Raw genomic sequence first — 20017 nt, 5'->3', positions numbered from 1 at the left:
TGTCAGTTACTTCATTTGCAAATATTTTCTCCCATTCTGAGGGTTGTCTTTTCATCTTGTTTATGGTTTCCTTTGCTGTGCAAAAGCTTTGAAGTTTCATTAGGTCCCATTTGTTTAGTTTTGCCTTTATTTCCATTTCTCTAGGAGGTGGGTCAGAAAGGATCTTGCTGTGACTTATGTCATGGAGTGTTCTGCCTATGTTTTCCTCTAAGAGTTTAATAGTGTCTGGCCTTACATTTAGGTCTTTAATCCATTTTGAGTTTATTATTGTATATGGTGTTAGGGAGTGTTCTAATTTCATTCTTTTATATGTAGCTGTCCAGTTTGCCCAGCACCACTTATTGAAGAGGCTGTCTTTTCTCCATTGTATATTCTTGCCTCCTTTATCAAAGATAAGGTGACAATACGTGCGTGGGTTTATCTCTGGGCTTTCTATCCTGTTCCATTGATCTATATATCTGTTTTGGGGCCAGTACCATACTGTCTTGATTTACTGCCGCTTTGTAGTATAGTCTGAAGTCAGGGAAGCTAATTCCTCCAGCTCCATTTTTCTTTCTCAAGATTGCTTTGGCTATTCAGTGTCTTTCATGTTTCCATACAGATTGTGAGATTTTTTGTTCTAGTTCTGTGAAAAATGCCAGTGGTAGTTTGATAGGGATTGCATTGAATCTGTAGATTGCTTTGGGTAGTATAGTCATTTTCACAATGTTGATTCTTCCGATCCAAGAACATGGTATATCTCTCCATCTGTTGGTATCATCTTTAATTTCTTTCATCATTGTCTTATAATTTTCTGCATACAGGTCTTTTGTCTCCCTAGGTAGGTTTATTCCTAGGTATTTTATTCTTTTTGTTGCAATGGCAAATGGGAGTGTTTTCTTAATTTCACTTTCAGATTTTTCATCATTAGCATATAGGAATGCAAGAGATTTCTGTGCATTAATTTTGTATCCTGCTACTTTACCAAATTCATTGATTAGCTCTCGTAGTTTTCTGGTAGCATCTTTAGGATTCTCTATGTATAGTATCATGTCATCTGCAAACAGTGACAGCTTTACTTCTTCTTTTCTGATTTGGATTCCTTTTATTTCTTTTTCTTCTCTGATTGCTGTGGCTAAAACTTCCAAAACTATGTTGAATAATAGTGGTGAGAGTAGGCAACCTTGTCTTGCTCCTGATCTTAGTGGAAATGGTTTCAGTTTTTCACCATTGAGGACGATGTTGGCTGTGGGTTTGTCATATATGGCCTTTATTATGTTGAGGTAAGTTCCCTCTATGCCTACTTTCTGGGGGGATTTTTATCATAAATGGTGTTGAATTTTGTTGAAAGCTTTCTCTGCATCTATTGAGATGATCATATGGTTTTAATGCTTCAATTTGTTAATATGCTGTATCACATTGATTGATCTGCGTATATTGAAGAATCCTTGCATTCCTGGGATAAACCCCATTTGATCATGGTGTATGATCCTTTTAATGTGCTGTTGGATTCTGTTTGCTAGTATTTTGTTGAGGATTTTTGCATCTATGTTCATCAGTGATACTGGCCTGTAGTTTTCTTTCTTTGTGACATCTTTGTCTGGTTTTGGTATCAGGGTGATGGTGGCCTCATAGAATGAGTTTGGGAGTGTTCCTCCCTCTGCTACATTTTGGAAGAGTTTGAGAAGGATAGGTGTTAGCTCTTCTCTAAATGTTTGATAGAATTCACCCGTGAATCCATCTGGTCCTGGGCTTTTGTTTGTTGGAAGATTTTTAATCACAGTTTCAATATCAGTGCTTGTGATTGGTCTGTTCATATTTTCTATTTCTTCCTGGTTCAGTCTTGGAAAGTTGTGCGTTTCTAAGAATTTGTCCATTTCTTCCAGGTTATCCATTTTATTGGCATAGAGTTGCTTGTAGTAATCTCTCATGATCCTTTGTATTTCTGCAGTGTCAGTTGTTACTTCTCCTTTTTCATTTCTAATTCGATTGATTTGAGTCTTCTCCCTTTTTTTCTTGATGAGTCTGGCTAATGGTTTATCAATTTTGTTTATCTTCTCAAAGAACCAGCTGTTAGTTTTATTGATCTTTGCTATAGTTTCCTTCATTTCTTTTTCATTTATTTCTGCTCTGATCTTTATGATTTCTTTCCTTCTGCTAACTTTGGCTTTTTTTTGTTGTTGTTCTTCTTTCTCTAATTGCTTTAGGTGTAAGGTTAGGTTGTTTACTTGAGATGTTTCTTGTTTCTTAAAGTAGGATTGTATTGCTATAAACTTCCCTCTTAGAACTGCTTTTGCTGCATCCCATAGGTATTGGGGGCTTCCCTGGTGGCACAGTGGTTGAGAATCCGCCTGCCGATGCAGGGGATGCGGGTTCGTTCCCTGGTCCGGGAAGATCCCACATGCCGTGGAGCAGCTGGGACCATGAGCCATGGCCGCTGAGCCTGCACGTCCGGAGCCTGTGCTCTGCAATGGGAGAGGCCAGTGAGATGCCCATGTACCAAAAAAAAGAATACTTATAATCTCTTCAAATATTTTCTCAGTCCCTTTCTTTTTCTCTTCTTCTTCTGGGACCCCTGTAATTCGAATGTTGATGCATTTACTGTTGTCCCAGAGGTCTCTGAGACTGTCCTCAATTCTTTTCATTTTTTTTTCTTTATTCTGCTCTGTAGTAGTTATTTCCACTATTTTATCCGTTCGTCTGCCTCAGTTATTCTGCTATTGATCCCTTCTAGAGAATTTTTGATTTCATCTGTTGTGTTGTTCATCACTGTTTGTTTGCTCTTTAGTTCTTCTAGGTCCTTGTTAAACGTTTCTTGTATTTTCTCCATTCTATTTCCAATATTTTGGATCATCTTTACTATCATTATTCTGAATTCTTTTTGAGGTAGACTGCCTACTTCCTCTTCATTTGTTAGGTCTGGTGGGTTTTTACCTTGCTCCTTCTTCTGCTGTGTGTTTCTCTGTCTTCTCATTTTGCTTAACTTATTGTGTTTGGGGTGTCCTTTTCGCAGGCTGCTGGTTCATAGTTCCCATTGTCTTTCCCACTGGTTCTGCCCCCAGTGGCTAAGATTGGTTTAGTGGGTTGTGTAGGCTTCCTAGTGGAGGGGACTAGTGCCCGTGTTCTGGTGGTTGAGGCTGGATCTTGTCTTTCTGGTGGGCAGGTCCACATCTGGTGCTGTGTTTTGGGGTGTCTGTGGCCTTATTATGATTTTAGGCAGCCTCTCTCTAATGGGTGGGGTTGTGTTCCTGTCTTGCTAGTTGTTTGGCATAGGGTGTCCAGCACTGGAGATTGCCGGTCGTTGAGTGGAGCTGGGTCTTGGCATTGAGATGGAGATCTCTGGGAGATTTTTGCCATGTGATATTACGTGGAGCTGGGAGGTCTCTTGTGGACCAATGTCCTGAAGTTGGCTCTCCCACCTCAGTGGCATAGCCCTGACGCCTGGCTGGAGCACCAAGAGCCTGTCATCCACACAGCTCAGAATAAAAGGGAGAAAAAAAAGAAAGAAAGAAAGAAAGAAGAAGATAAAATAAAATAATAAAAATAAAAATAATTATTAAAAAAATTTTAATAAAAAAATGAAAGAATAGAGCAACCAAACCAAAAAACAAATCCAAATCCACCAATGATAACAAGCGCTAAAAACTATACTTAAAAAAAAAAAAAAAAAAAAAAAAAAAAAGGACAGACAGAACCCTAGGACAATGGTAAAAGCAAAGCTATACAGACAAAATTACACACAGAAGCATACACATACACACTCACAAAAAGAGAAAAAGGGAAAAAATATATATATATATATCGTTGCTCCCAAAGTCCACCTCCTCAATTTGGGATGATTCGTTGTCTATTCAGGTTTTCCACCGATGCAGGGTACATCAAGTTGATTGTGGAGATTTAATCCGCTGCTCCTGAGGCTGCTGGGAGGGATTTCCCTTCCTCTTATTTGTTCGCACAGCTCCCGGGGTTCAGCTTTGGATTTGGCCCCGCCTCTGCGTGTAGGTCGCCTGAGGGCGTCTGTTCTTTGCTCAGAGAGGACGGGGTTAAAGGAGCAGCTGATTCTGGGGCTCTGGCTCACTCAGGCCGCGGGGAAGGAGGGGTACGGAATGCGGGGCGAGCCTGCGCGGCAGAGGCCGGCGTGACGTTGCAGCAGCCTGAGGCGCGCCGTGCGTTCTCCCGGGGAAGTTGTCCCTGGATCCCGGGACCCCGGCAGTGGCGGGCTGCACAGGCTCCCGTGAGGGGAGGTGTGGAGAGTGACCTGTGTTCGCACACAGGCCTCTTGGTGGCGGCAGCAGCGGCCTTAGCGTCTCACACCCGTCTCTACTGTCCGCGCTGATAGCCGCGGTCGCGCCCGTCTCTGGAGCTCCTTTAAGTGGCGCTCTTAATCCCCTCTCCTCGCGCCCCAAGAAACAAAGAGGCAAGAAAAAGTCTCTTACCTCTTCGGCAGCTCCAGACTTTTTCCCGGACTCCCTCCCGGCCAGCCGTGGCGCACTAACCCCTCAGGCTGTGATCACGCCGCCAGCCCCAGTCCTCTCTCTGCTTCCGACCGAAGCCCGAGCCTCAGCTCCCAGCCCCGCCCGCCCCTGCGGCTGAGCTGACAAGCCTCGAGCTGGTGAGTTCCGGTCGGCACCGGTCCTCTGTGCGGGAATCTGTCCTCTTTGCCCTCCGCACCCCCGTTGCTGCGCTCTCCTCCGCGGCCCCGAAGCTCCCCCCTCCGCCACCCGCAGTCTCTGCCTGCGAGGGGGCTTCCTAGTGTGTGGAAACCTTTCCTCCTTCACAGCTCCCTCCCACTGGTGCAGGTCCCGTCCCTATTCTTTTTTTTTTTTTTTGCGGTATGCGGGCCTCTCACTGCCGTGGCCTCTCCCATTGCGGAGCACAGGCCCCGGACGCGCAGGCGCAGCGGCCATGGCTCACGGGCCCAGCCGCTCCACGGCATGTGGGATCCTCCCTGACCGGGGCACGAACCCGCGTCTCCTGCATCGGCAGGCGGACTCCCAACCACTGCGCCACCAGGGAAGCCCCCCGTCCCTATTCTTTTGTCTCTGTTTTTTCTTTCGCCCTACCCAGGTATGTGGGGAGTTTCTTGCCTTTTGGGAGATCTGAGGTCTTCTGCCAGCGTTCAGTAGGTGTTCTGTAGGAGTTGTTCCACACGTAGATGTATTTCTGATGTATTTGTGGGGAGGAAGGTGATCTCCGCGTCTTACTCCGCCGCCATCTTGAAGCTCCTCCCCAGGAGCGTCATTCCTGAACATCCACTGTGTGGTCAGGCTGCCCTATGCTCCTGTCCTGAGACTGTCCAGACTGCAGCGAGATAAACAATGTTTAGAAAACCAAGAAAGGGATAAACAATGTTTCGAAAACCAAGAAAGGGGACTTCCCTGGTGGTCCAGTGGTTAGGACTCCGTGCTTCCAATGCGGGGGCACAGGTTCGATCCCTGGTGAGGGAATTAGGATCCTACATGCCATGCGGCGAAAAAAAGAAAAGAAAAACTCTGGCCAAGAGCCAGGAATACAACTAAGGTCAATTCTCTGGAATTCTTATTTCATTTCCTCTGCTTTTGCTTTTCAAACAATCAAGCATTGACTCAGACCATTGCACTGGCTGGGAGACTCTCAAGGGTGTGCTGACTCCTCCCCTTCCCACCCCATGACACCTCCTCACTTTCCAATCTCCTTTTCATGGACATCAGGTTGCTTTCCCACTGTAGTACAAAAGAGCTGCTTTTGTGCTCTACCATAAAATTCTCTGGAATTAATCTTCAGGGACCACTCAGTCCCATAAAAGAGGGTACTGCTGAGACAGAAGGAATTAGGAAGAAGGCTGTGAAGGACCCAGCTTGTAGCACCATGAAGAGCTTTCCCACGGCTTTCCCTCTTTTCCTGGTTTTTATCCTGAGTGTCCATCTCGGAGCTGCTGCATGTATGGCGCTGTCCAACTCCCTTCCCAGGCTGACTAGGGATGGAAGCAAAGGGACATCTCCAAGCTCCTTTCTCTCCCTGTTTATTTAGGTGGCAGTGATGTGGCTAAGTTCTACTGCTTTCAATACACCCAGAAGATCCCTCCCTGGAGGTGGGTGAGTAACTATGAATTCACCAGGAACAGCTGCTCCCAGCAGGCTGTGATGTGAGTATTTCTCATTTGGGCTTTTAGGGTCCCTTACCATTCATGCTGTTGGAAGGATGCTGGGAAGACCTCCACAGTGCCAGGATGAGCCTCAAGATGGGAACCCAGTGACTTGGGTTATCTCCTTCCCTCGGGCATTAAGAAGCGTAACCCTGATCTTGGTCTCCTAGCTTGCAGACCATGAGCCAGGCGCCTGCCAGGCACTGTGCTAAGTGCTGGGTATAAAAGAATAAACAGCCCTTACAGACCTTACATCTAGCATAAGAAAGAGGGCATTAAAAGACATTTGCACAAAATAATCAAGATTGTGATGGGTGCTTGAAAAAGACAGAGGGAGAGAGAGCAGGAGGGAGCATATTGTAGGTCAGGCAAAACGTTCTCTCTACCCTCTTAGGGGCTCCAGCTGGGCTTTAGAATTAAATCGACATAAGACATTAACCAGAGGAAAACATATAGCTTTTTACACGCACACAGGAGCCCCACGGGACGGTGAAGACCCAAAGAAGTGGCAAAAGCTACATGCTTTTATACAAAACCTGCATGCTTTTGAACAAGGAAGGAACTGTGGAAAAGTAATTAAAATATATGCGGATGGGAAAGCTAAAGATTGGTAAGAGTTATCTTAACAAGGTCTGTTTTTACAGAGTTCTCTTGGCCTTGACTATCTCTGGCGTTAAGAATATTTCTTTCCTCCTGGTACAAGGAGGACATTTTTCACATGGGAGTTTTATCTCCTGCTTTCAGGGAAAAAAGGGAGGTCAGAACGCTCTTCTTGCCTCGGCTGGGTTTTTTGTTTTGTTTCATTGGGGTTTTTTTTTTTAGTGTCTTTTGTTCAAAATAATCCTCACGTCAAAGTGGCATATTTGGGGGCGGCATATTCGGCCACCCTTCATCATAGTCACAGGAGGACCTAACTGAGTGTTGGGAGGGTCTCCTGGAGGGAGTGACATTTACACTGAGACCCCCCCCCCCCAAGGCTAAGCGGGAGTGGCCCGGGTGAAGGGGGCAGGTAGGAGGATGGTGGAGAGGGGAAGAATGAACATGTTACTGACGAGGCAGACAGGTAGACAGGAGGCATGTCATGCCAAGCTCATCGGTAGCAGGAGAGATGACACACACCTGGAAGGGTCCCTGGCAGGACTAACTGAGGTTAATATACGCAAAGAATTTAGTGCTGAGCCTGCACACAGTAAACATTCAGCAAATGGAAGCGATCTTTACGTGCAAATACACAATCAGGGGACCTTGGGTTCCTGAGCATGAGAAACGGTGCGGAAAGGGAGAAAATGGGCTCCAGGGACAAAGCTGAATGTTATCATTTTGAGACAGATAAGGACGGGAAAGAGGCACTCAAGTGCCTAGATATGGAGGGGGATGCTCCAGGGCTCAGGATGTCCTGGGTCTTCTCCTTTGTGTCTTGACTGGCTTTCTGGAGTTTTAAAGACACCAACACTTAACCAACAGCTGGCAAAGAGCCCTGAGCTGAGCTCAAAGCAGTGGCTCTTTTATTTTATAAGCTGTGTGACCTTGGGCAAGTCAAGTTTCCTCATTTGTAGAAGGAAGGTGAGGGGCCTATATCAGTCAACTGTTGCTGCATAACCAACAACCCAAAGCTTAGTGGTTTAATCCAACAATGGTCATCTTCTTATCTCTCGTGGTTTCCATGGGTCTGGAATTCCAGAAAGGCTTGGCTGCAAGGTTCTGGATAGGCATCTCTTGTGTGGTTGCAGACAGATGGTGCTGGAGCTGGAACAGCTCAGGGGGCTGGAGGCATCTCCTTCCAGGGCCCCTCTGTGTGGTCTCTCTGTTGGGCTAGTTTGGGCTTCCTCATACCATGGCGAGCTGGGGTGGTAGGACTCCTTATGAGGAAGTCCAAAGCTCCTGCGTAAGTGCTCAGTGAACCAGGCAGAAGTTCTACAACCTTCTATGACTTAGCTACCAAATCACATAGCATCACGTTTGCCATTCTCTATTAGTCAACCAGTCCTTAAGACTGGCCTAAATTCAAGGGCAGGGGACATAGACTCCCATCTCTCAATGGGAGCCATGTCACATGGATGTTCAAACACCCACAAAGCCCTTCCTCTCTCTTATTTCCCCATCCTTTTGGCTCTTCTCCCCTGCTCCAGGTTAGAGCACCCCCTGACCTAGGCTCTTGTCACTTCCGAGTACTCTCAGGGAGTAAAGGCTGGAAGCCATTCAGGGACATCAACCACAACGCCCAGTCTTAATGAGCTCACAGTGTGGTAAGGAAGGCAGGAATCATATCCATATAAGCAGCAGTGGCTAACAACCCATGAGAATGTGATTAAGAATTAAGTGGCCACAATACATAAGAGGTTCCTTTGCGGGGCAATACAAATGTTATAAAATTGATCGTGGTGATGGTTTCATCATCTATCGATATACTAAAACCAATGAATTATGATTATACACTTGAAGTGGGCAAATTAGTGACTTATATCCCAACAAAACTGTTATATTAAAACGAAAGAGTTAAGAGGCACGGTGCAGATTACCTGCTTCAGACCAGAGCTGTTGTTATATTTTTCCTGGTGAAGGTGGGCCGGGAAGTGTGGTTTCCAGTGGAAGACAGGGTAGCAGAGAAGAGGGAGGTCAAGAGCCAGAATAGGGAGCAGGGACAGTGTGACAGGGGTACAGCAAAGCGAGCAAGAAGATCGGGGTGGGGAGCTGCCCCTCCCTTTCCATCCCTTTCCGGGAGGCAAAAGTTTTTAGCATTGACTGTCAGCATCTCTTTTCCATAGATTCACCACCAAAAGAGGCCAGAAACTCTGTGCAACACCGAAGGAAGCATGGGTGCAAAAATACATTTCTTTTCTAAGAGCCCAGCAACAACTCTGACCGCTGAATTCTCAGTCCAAAATGCCTGGATCCTGCTCTTCTCTTGGCTCTGCCCCCCTTGGTAGAGCCTGAAGAATTTCTCCAACAGAAGGCTGCATGGGTCTGGTGGGAAGGAGAGGATATTTTTCACCAGTCTTTTTTTTTTAAATAAAGATTTCATTTGCTCGATAAACATTCTTATTCAATTAAAAACTGAGTTTTCTTCAAAGAAAATAAAGCAGTCGATATTTGCAGCTGACTGCCTGGTAAGTCTCCAGTCCCTGAACTGACCCTGGTATTGAATTCTGCCTTATGTTTTTGTTTGGGCAAAAGAAGCAGGGACAATGTTAATATATTTTGGCAAAATGCCCATGAAATGTCTTAACATTATTTAGAGAGATAAGTTTATGTTGTATGGAAAATTAAACTCTGTACAACAACCTCATAGCCTGTTGGTGCGAGGTATATGAAATGCATCCATATTGGGCAGTGTTTTCTCATAAGGCATTAATTAATAAGCATGAATATTGTCTACCTACCAATCCTAAGATGCCTATGTCTATATAGCCTAAATAACTTTAAAAAAATAATTATAGATTCACCAGAAGTTGCAAAAACAATACAAGGAAGTCAGGGGTACCTTTTACCCAGTTTTCCCCAATAGTCATATCTTACATAATTACAGTACAATATCACACCTAGGAAATCAACATTGGTATAAAGTGTCTGTATCGTTCTGTTACTTTATCACCCGTAGATTCGTGTAGCCACCATTACAACCTAGATACAGATCTTTTCTGTCAACACAAAGATCTCACCAGTGTTCTCTCTCTTCAGTTACATCTCCCCTCCCCCACCATCCTTAACCCGTAGCAACCACTAATCTATTCTTCTGAATAATTTTGTCATTTTGAGAAGTTCACATAAACAATCATATCATATAATATGTGACCTTTTGAGATTGGTTTTTTTTTTTAACTTCACACAATGCTCTTGAGATACATCCAAGTTGTTGCGGGTTTCAATAGTTTATTCTTTTTTACTGTTAACTAGTATTCCACAGAGTGACACACGGCAGGTTTTTTAACCACTTCCCTCTTGTAGGTTTTCATTTTGGGGCTGTTACAAATAAAGCTAATATGAACAATCATGCACACAGATGTTTTCAAGTGGACATAGGTTTTCATTTCTCTGAGATAAACGCCCAGGCATGCAATTAATTGCTGGGGTCAGAAATTAAAGGTATGTTTAGTTTTTTTTAAAGAAACTGCCAAGCTGTTTTCCAGAGTGACTGTGTCATTTGACCTTTCCACGAGTAACGTATGTTTCCACCAGTTTTCTGCGCATCTGGGCTAGCATTTGGTATTATCACTTGTTTTTCATTTTAGCTGTTCTAATAGGTGTGTAGTGATGTAACCGAAAGTGCGGTCAGGCTGCTCATCGCTCAAAAGCCAATAAAGAGGCCAAGTTGGTGCAAAGGAATGTTTGCTTTATTTTGGTTCCTGGTGATGGGGGTGGGGGAGGGCGGACGCCTGTCCAAAGGCCGACTCCCCCCACTGACAATCAGGGGGCAAGAGCTTTTATAGGCGGAGGGAGGGGGCTATATGCAGAAACAGCACAGTCAGCTCTGACAGTCATCTTGAAATTAATCCTGAAGGGGTCTGACCAGCATCCTCTTGATCGTTTTAAGTACAGTTTAGTCTTCAGTTCCAGGATCGGTTTGTTCCCATTTCCTTGAGGCCAGTTCTCGGAACTGTGGCACCTTATGTCATGGCTACAGTCTGGTCATCATGCTGTTAACTTCTTCCACCCGGTGTGGGTTTCAGTATCTATAAGACAACTCCCAGGATATGGCTCAGAATATTATCTGTAGCCTGTGGGGAGGAACTAAAGGTCCTTGATTATGCTTAGTGACTAAACTATTATTATTTGGTCTCCTTTGACTGTTTTCCTTTGTTTCTGCATTTTCTCATTTCTCTGATTAAACGTATTCTTTGGCCAAAGTTTTTCCACAGACAAAAGGCAGGCTGAGGACATGGGGGGGTAAGGACCATAGGGCCCTGCTCCATTTCAAAATCTCATTGTGGTCTTAATTTTCACTTCCTGAACGGCTATCACTATGCAATGTCTTTTCATATGCTTATTTGCCATCCATATATCCTCTTTGATGAAATGTTTCTTGTGTTTTTTCTCTACTTTCTAATTAGAGTGCTTGTTTTCACTGTTGAGGTTTTTTTAAAAATTTTATTTAATTTTTTTTTATACAGCAGGTTCGTGTTAGTTATCTATTTTACACATATTAGTGTATATATGTCAATCCCAATCTCCCAATTCATCCTACCAGCACCCCCCCACCCCCACCGCTTTCCCCCCTTGGTGTCCATACATTTGTTCTCTACATCTGTGTCTCTATTTCTGCCCTGCAGACTGGTTCATCTGTACCATTTTTCTAGGTTCCACACATATGCGTTAATATACGATATTTGTTTTTCTCTTTCTGACTTACTTCACTCAGTATGACAGACTCTAGGTCCATCCACATCTCTACAAATGACCCAATTGCTTTTCTTTTTATGGCTGAGTAATATTCCATTGTATATATGTACCACATCTTCTTTATCCATTCATCTGTCAATGGGCATTTAGGTTGTTTCCATGACCTGGCTATTGTAAATAGCACTGTTGAGTTTTGATATGAGTTCTTTATCAGATAAATTCCAGATATGAGTCCTTTGTCAGATACATGGTTTGCAAATACTGTTTCTCAGTCTGTAAGCTGTCTTTTCATCTTCTTAACAGCGTCTTTCACAGAGTTAAAAGATTTAATTTTTTGTTGTTGTTTTTTTGCCATACCATGCAGCATGCAGGATCCCCGACCAGGGATCAAACTCGTGCCCCCTGCAGTGGAAGTGGGGAGTCTTAACCGCTGTACCTCCAGGTAAGCCTCAATGATTTAATTTTGATGAAGTCTAATTTATTGATTTTCTCCTTTTATGGAGAATGATTTTGGTGTCATCCCGAAGAACTCATCACCAAGCCCTAGGTCCCAAACATTTTTTTTTCTATGTTTTCTCCTTGAAGTTTTATAATTTTACGTTTACATTTGAACCTAGGGTGGATTGGGTGTTAGTTTTTATATAGGTGTGAGGTTTAGGTCAAGGTTGACTGGTTGGTTGGTTGGTTGATTGATTTACGTACCTACCTACCTACCAACTCAATTGCTCCATCACCGTTTAATGAAAAGACTCTTCTTCCCCCATTGAATTGCTTGTACCCTTCAGTTCTTGTGTGGAGCTATATCTGGGCTCTATGTTCTGTCTCATCTGTTTCATAAATACAATCAATTAAAAAATTTTTTTGAGATTAATTTACACACCATAAAATTCACCATTTAGAAGTGTACAATTCAGTGATTTTTAGTATATTCACAAAGTGCTGCAACCATCATCACTACTAATTCAAGAATATTTTCATCACTTCCCTAAAGAAACCCAATACCTGTTAGTATTCTCTCCCTAACAGCCCTGGCAACCTCTTCCCCCACCCTTCCAGCCCTGGCAACCACTAATCTACTTCTGTCTCTATAGATTTTCCTATTCTGAACATTTCATATAAATGGGATCATACAATATGTGGCCTTTTGCATCTGGCTTCTTTCACTTGGCATAATATTTTCAAGTTTCATTCCTGTTGTAGCATATATCAGTATTTTGTTCCTTTTATGGCTGAATAATATTCCATTGCATGGATATACCACATTTTGTTTATCCATTCATTAGTTGAAGGACATTTGGTCTGTTTCCACTTTTTTGGCTATTATGAATGATGTGTACACTGGTGTACAAATTTTTATGAACATATATTTTCATTTCTCTTGGGTATACATATATGGATGAAGCTGTTGGGTATATGGTAACTCTATGTTTAACTTTTTGAGAAACTGTGGAACTGCTTTCCACAGCAGCTGCATCAATTTACATTCCCACCATCAATGTATGAGGATTCTAAGTTCTCCATATCCTTGCCAACCCTTGTCTGTCCTTTTGATGTTAGTCATCCTAGTAAATGGAAATTGGTATCTCATTGTGGTTTTGATTTGTATGTCCCTTATGACTAATAATGTTGAGCATCTTTTCATGTGCTTATTGGCCATTTGTACATCTTTGAAAAAATGTCTATTCAAATCCTTTGACTTTGTCTTTTCACTGTTGAGTTGTAAGAGGTATTTATATATTCTAAATACTGGAACCTTATTAGATATTAGAACTTCTAAGCAGACAGTTGTGTCAACTGCAGACAGGGGCAGTTTTATTTCTTTCTTTTTGATCTATATGCCTTTTATTTCCTTTTCTTGACTTTTTACACCAGCTAGAACTTCAAGTACTTTGTTGAATAAGAGTGGTGAGAGTAGACATCCTTGCTTTGTTCCCAATCTCAGAGAGAAAGCAATCTTTCACCATTAAGGATGATGTTAGTTCTCATTGTTTAGGGTTTTTTTTTTTTTTTGCTCATAATTGAGAAGATTCCCCACTATGCCTATTTTTGGGAGTTTTTATCATGAATGAGTGTTCAATTTTGTCAAATGCATTTTTGGATTAACACGATTATGTGATTTTTCTCCTTTAGTCTGTTAATATGATGGATTACGTTGATCGATTTTCAAATATTGAGCCAGTCTTGCATCCCTGGAAGAAACCTCACTTGTTATGGTGTGTATATTGCTGAATTCTATTTGAAAGATTTTGTTAAGGATTTCTGTGTCTATAGTCACGAGAGATATTGGTCTGTAGTCCTCTCTCTCTCTCTTTCTCAGTACTGTCTGGTTTTGGTATCAGAGTAGTTCTAGATAAAATTAATTGGGAGGTGCTTCTTCCATTTCTACTTTCTATGAGAGACTGTTTTAGAATTGACATTTATTCCTCTTTAAATGCTTGGCAAAATTCTCCAGTGAAAACATCTGGGCCTGGAGATTTCTTTTTTAGGAGTTTTAAATTACAAACTCAATTTCCTTAATAGTTGCAGGGCTTTTCAAATTATCTATTTCATATTGTTGTTTAGATGTGATAGTTTGTATTTTTTGAGGAACTGGTTCATTTCATCTTTGTCGAATTTGTATGTGTAGATGTTCTACATGTAGATGTTCCAAGTGTTCTTTTATTAACCTTTTGAAGTCTGCAGGGTCTATAGTGGTTTCCTCCATGTCATCCCTGAATTTTGTAATTTGTATTTTCTCTTTTTTTCTTTGTCATTCTTGTTAGAGGTTTGTCAACTGCATTGATCTTTTGAAAGAATCAGCTTTTGATTTCTTTTATTTTCTCTATTTTTTTCTGTTTTTAATCTTCATTGATTTCAACTTCTTATAATTTCTTCCCTTTTGTTTGCTTTGGGTTTATTCTTTTTTTTTCTAATATCTTAAGGTAGTAGCTTAGATGATTGATCTGAGACTGTTTCTTTTTCCTAATGTCAGCATTTAGTGCTATAAGTTTTCCTCTTAGCTCTGCTTTAGCTGTGTCTCACACATTTTAATATGTTGTAGTTTCACTCAATATATATATATATATATTTGTGTGTGTGTGTGTGTGTGTGTGTGTGTGTGTGTGTGTGTGTGTGGTACACAGGCCTCTCACTGTTGTGGCCTCTCCTGTTGCGGAGCAGAGGCTCCGGACACGCAGGCTCAGTGACCATGGCTCAGAGAGCCTAGCCACTCTGCGGCATGTGGGATCTTCCCGGACCGGGGCACAAACCTGTGTCCCCTGCATCGGCAGGGAGACTCTCAACCACTGCACCACCAGGGATGCCCTCACTCAATGTATTTTTAAAATTTCCCTTGAGACTTCCTCTTTGAACCATGGATTATTTTAAGTCTGTTTTTTAGTATCCAAGTATTTGTTCCAAGTGTTTGTTATCCTTCTGTTATAGGTTTCTAGTTTTATTCCAGTGTGGTCAGAGAACACACTCTGTATGATTTCAATTCTTTTTGATCTGAGGTTTGTTTTATGGCTCAGAATATGAGTGTATCTTGATGTATGTTTCTCAGGTATTTGAAAGGAATGTGTATTCTGCTGTTGATGGGTGGAGCCCTCTATAAATATCAATCAAATCCTATTGGTTGATGGTATTGTTGAATTCTTCTATATCTTTGCTGATTTTCTGTACAGTTATTCTATCAGTTTTTGAGAGAGGGGTGTTGAGACCTCCAAATAAAATTGTGGATTTGTCTATTTCTCCTTTCATTTCTATCAGTTTTTGCTTCACATATTTTGCAACTCTGCTGTTCAGTGCATACACTTTATGGGTCTGCTGTTTAGGATTTCTGTGCCTTCTTAGTGGATTGACCCCTTTATTATTATGTAATGTCTCTCTCTGTCCTCGGTACTTTTTCTGCTCTGAAGTCTACTTTATATAGCCCTGGCTGCTTTCTCTTGATTAATATTTGCATGCTAGACCTTTTTCCATCCCTTTACTTTTAACCTAACTGTATCATTATATTTGAATTGAGTTTCTTATAGACAGACAGCATATAGTTTGGTCATCAAAAAAATCTATTCTAGGGAGTTCCCTGGTGGTCCAGTGGTTAGGACTCAGCGCTTTCACTGCCATGGCTCGCATTCAACCCCTGGTTGGGGAGCTAAGATCCAGAAACCGTGCAGTACAGCCACACACACAAAAAATCTGTTCTGCCAATCTTTTTCTTTTAACTGGTACATTTAATCCATTTACAGTAGGGAGCAATACCTAATTACTGCTGAGAGGGGGTGAAAGTCCTGGCTCTCTGCCTTAAAAGAATGGCTAAAGGAAGTTCTTTAAACAGAAGGGAAATGATAAAAGAAGGAATCTTGGAAATTTGTGACCAATCGTAGATGAAAAAATGCAGCATTCCATCAGGCTGAGTTAGATCTTCAAAGTAAGGGCAGAGATTAGGATGTGTTCATTCTTGGGTCACTGTATAGCAATATGTGCCCAGCTAAGTGCAGACTGGCTGGGAGAGCCCCACAGCCACAAGAGAGAATGTGGAGGAGAGGATGGCAGTTTATAAGACACTATCTGCAAATAATGTGCAAGGTCTAATGGGAGAACCGACATGCCAACAAATAATCACAGTGCAATTTGTACGGTGCAATGAGATAAGGATTGTCAAAATAATTAACATGGGGACTTCCCTGGTGGCACAGTGGTTGGGAATCCACTTGCCAATGCAGGGGACGCAGGTTGGAGCCCTGGTCCGGGAAGATCCCACATGCCACAGAGCAATGAAGCCCGTGCACCACAACTACTGAGCCTGCACTCTAGAGCCCTTGAGCCACAACTACTGAGCCCGTGTGCCACAACTACTGAAGCCCGTGTGCCTAGAGCTTGTGCTCCACAACAAGAGAAGCCACTGCAAAGAGAAGCCAGCACACAGCGACCAAGTGTAGCCCCCGCTCGCCACAACTAGAAAAAAAAAAAAAAAAAGCTGATGCACAGCATCAAAGACCCAACACAGCCAAATAAATTTTTTTAAAAAAATTAAAAATAAATAAAAGAAAAGCTACTTTTAAAAAATAATAATAATTAACATTTATATTATGACTTGGCATTAAGGAAGCACTTATTGCTCGAAGTCCAATCATCTTAACTTACATGCCAGGTCTTCCATGATGTTTTAGATTGACTTTCCCTGGAAACAGGCCTTAAGATAAAAAATGTGAAAGTGTATAATATATTGTGGAAGTGATCTGAGGAGACACCAGTAAGAAATGGGGAAGTGAGACAGGGAAGGGAAGGCAACGAATAAAGGTGTCTTATTAGGCAAGTTGCCACTGTGGGCAACTGAGCTTAGTCCTGTTGGGGGACCTCTAGGAAGTGATGGTCGAACGTATGTCTCAGAGTTAACCCAACACAAGGGGCAAGGGAGCAGGGGTATTTATATACCAATTCCAGTCAGTCATGGGCTAATGGATGCTGGGGTATGGGAGGGATGCCCTTCCTCTCTGCTGTGTATGAGGGCAGAGTGGGCCACAAGAGAGACCCTTCAAGAGATGCAGATGCTGGCAGGCTGGGATACAGTGGTAAGGCCTGAGGGCTTATGAGCGGGGCACTGACAACATCAGCTTCACTGGACCAGGCTGCAGCCTATTTTTCCAGCCGACTTACCCAACCAAACACACTGGGCCACTCTGTGCTTCCCTGAATAACGTGAGAGACAATCCCTAGCTCACTTCAGGCCTTCAAGTGGTAATTTCCTTCCATCTCCTCAATGCTGTTTCCTCTACAAAAGCATCCCTCTCTGTCCCAGTCTATCCCTTCAAACTTCTATTTGCCAAATGAGACCCCAAATGCCAAAATGCTCCTTCCCTTTGATGAGGATGTTGAGATTTTCCATGGGCTGTTGGTGATCTCCGCCATGCTCCCAAACAGTAGCTGACCCCTCCTGCCTTTGGAGGACACTGGCATATTTTGTTTGTTCCTCTACAGTACTCGTTTACAATTGTAACATATTTACTGATGTTCTTAGCTCTCTACAGGACTGTAGGCTCCTGGAGGTCAGGAGTTAAGTGTAAATATCTTTGCAGAAGTGAAGGACTCAGCAAACATTTGTGGACTGTGCCGCGAACGTTGCCAGACACCCTCTGCCTAGGCTCCAGTGACAGTGGTTTATATACAGGAGGAGGGCAAGACGTGCAAGCCTGCAAGACTTTTGTCTGTAGTTCCACATAACTACCAGCAGATGGCAACAGTCACTTACCATCTTTCCAAGACTCTTGTTACCTCTTCTCTGCCAAGGGGACAATTTGCAGAGAAGTCCATTCTATGAGTCTTTACTGAGGATCTACCTGAGATCCAGGGTCACACACAGGTACTGGATGAGGAAGGCAAAGGAGAGATATGAGAAAAGGAAGACTTGGCTCAGTCTTCAGAGGGTACAGTTCAGGGATTGGGGGTCTTGGGAGGGTGGGAAGGAAATGCACACAAAGCAATTAAGACCCCCTACAAGATACGGGACCTATGGAGGCTTGAGTGGAGACACAATCTCCTTGGGCCTCAGTTTCTTCATTCATAAAATCAGAAGGTTGGAGTAGATGCTAAAAGAGAGATCACCATGTGAAGATCTAGCTCTGCAAGGTTTCGTGAAGGAGACTGGGGCTGGGTCCAGAAAGATGGGCAGGGTTTGGTAAGGGAGAGGCAATTGTAGAAATAAACATCTTTGTCCATACTGCACCTGGTTCTTCCCATTCAGTCCTTTTTTATTCTCAGCCACTTTCACAGGCTCTGTGCTAGACACTCTGCTAGGTGCTGGGGGCCCTGAGGTGGGGGAGGGGTGACACATAAAAGTGGCAAAGACTTTCCCTGATTCCTAGAAGTTCATGGTCTAATGGAGAACTGACATGCCAACAAATATTTACAGTGAAATTTGTACAGTGCCATGTGATAAGAATTGTCAAAATAGCTAACATTGATATACCTATTGCCTTACCATTTAAAAAACACATCTAGAGTATTCCTCAATCCTGTGAGGTGAGGAAGACAAGGATTCCCATTTTCAAGGAAGCAGAGGTAGAAACATGAAGGACTGGGGTTGAGGTCACACTTCTGGGAGCGGTGGAATGCAGGCTATCACCAGTTTCTCCAGATCCATATCCTGTGGTTTTGTCTACTTCCTCATGCTTCAGTAAGACCCCGCTGGTCAGCTACAAAATCAAAAATTTGGCTCTCAGACCAGAACAACAGAAAAACCCTCCTTTACTCTTTACTAATTAGGGAGCAAACAAACCTCTTGGTCCCTTGAGGGAAATCCTGGGCTACTTAGGTAGCATATACTCCCAGAGTGACTGCCAGGGGCTGGTGTCCTTGCCCTGTCCCATGATTACTGGCTCTCCAGGGACCCTCAAACTCCTCCCAGGCTGATGGGAATCTCATGAGACACTTGCCCCTCCCTGCTGAGCCCCTGACATCAGCAGTGAGTCACTCAGTCTCCAGTTCTATTTGGTCAAAAAGAGAGTATACTCATGTAGGACCCTGGATCTCCATATAGTTGATGCTCCCAAAGAGACTTCCAGGAGGCCTCTCAGGGCCCCTTCAACGCTGAACTTTTAAGTCTCAAAATCTCAAGTTTTAGTCCTGGTTTGAGCTCAGTCACCCCATCTTTGGGGACCTTTAATTTATAACTTAGTTTTTTAATTTATAATAATCCCTCTCAGTTGCATGTAATTTTAAAACTGATAATATGTTCCCACATCCTCATGATTTTTTTCATTCTTTACAACTCTGTTAGGAAATTTTTCCCTCTAATTTAGGGATTAAAAAAACTAAGGCTCCAAAAATTTATAACTAGCCCAAGTGGCAGAGCTTGAATTCAACAGATAGTTGATTTATTCAACCAGTAAATATTTATTATGCACCACTGGATGACCAGGTGCTATTTGAGACTATGGAGGCCAACAAATTATGCTCCCTAGCCTGTGGCAATCATGTTCTAGCACAAAATATAGACACAGTAATATATTATTATGTTGCAATGTAATAAGTGCTACAGTAGAATGTTAAGGAAGGTAAGAACAGTGATTGGGTAGCTTCTATATGCTAAGCCCTGCATAAAGGGCTTGGTCACAACTTCCTTTGTGATCAGTCAGGATAAATTAAGTTATGCTGCAGAACAAATAAGCCCAAATCTCAGTTTATGTCCCACTCTAACATGGGTGGGCAAGAAGCTTTGCTCTCGTGGTCACTCAGGGATCCAGATCAACTGAGGTTCCATCTTGACCATGCTTTTGTGATTGCAACGACAGGATAAAATGAACTCTGAACCAGCAGCTAAATGTTGTGGCCCATAGTGACACCTGTCCATTCATTGTACAGATCCCCCTACAAGACCTCAGTCAACCATAAGGGGGCCTGAAAGTTGTCTTCCTTGTGCCCAGAAAGAAAGGAAAAAAATATTGGTAGGGACTAAAGTCAAACAGAGAAAGCAATGCAGTATCTATAGCATACCATTCGTTCTATTAGATTCTGATTCTATGGGAACTCTTTTACAACTCTGTAAGGTGCAGGTAACTGATAGACAAGTGAATTCTGTTCCATCTGACAGAAATTCAA

The 20017-nt window shown here is 42.9% G+C and overlaps 1 protein-coding gene across 1 annotated transcript; it reads left to right on the top strand.

Moving 5' to 3' along the window:
- Positions 1–5663: 5663 nt before the first annotated feature.
- On the top strand, positions 5664–9137 carry CCL26 (C-C motif chemokine ligand 26). The gene is made up of 3 exons (XM_059037281.2): positions 5664–5899; positions 5989–6103; positions 8869–9137. Exons 1-3 carry the CDS (start codon positions 5827–5829, stop codon positions 8963–8965), a joined length of 285 nt encoding a protein of 94 aa, XP_058893264.1. The 5' UTR covers positions 5664–5826; the 3' UTR covers positions 8966–9137.
- Positions 9138–20017: the final 10880 nt, after the last annotated feature.

Source organism: Kogia breviceps, chromosome 14 (genome assembly GCF_026419965.1).
Source record: "Kogia breviceps isolate mKogBre1 chromosome 14, mKogBre1 haplotype 1, whole genome shotgun sequence".
NCBI lineage: Eukaryota > Metazoa > Chordata > Mammalia > Artiodactyla > Physeteridae > Kogia > Kogia breviceps.
The sequence above is the reverse complement of the archived record's forward strand: the minus strand, read 5'-3'. Positions and strand labels throughout refer to the sequence as shown.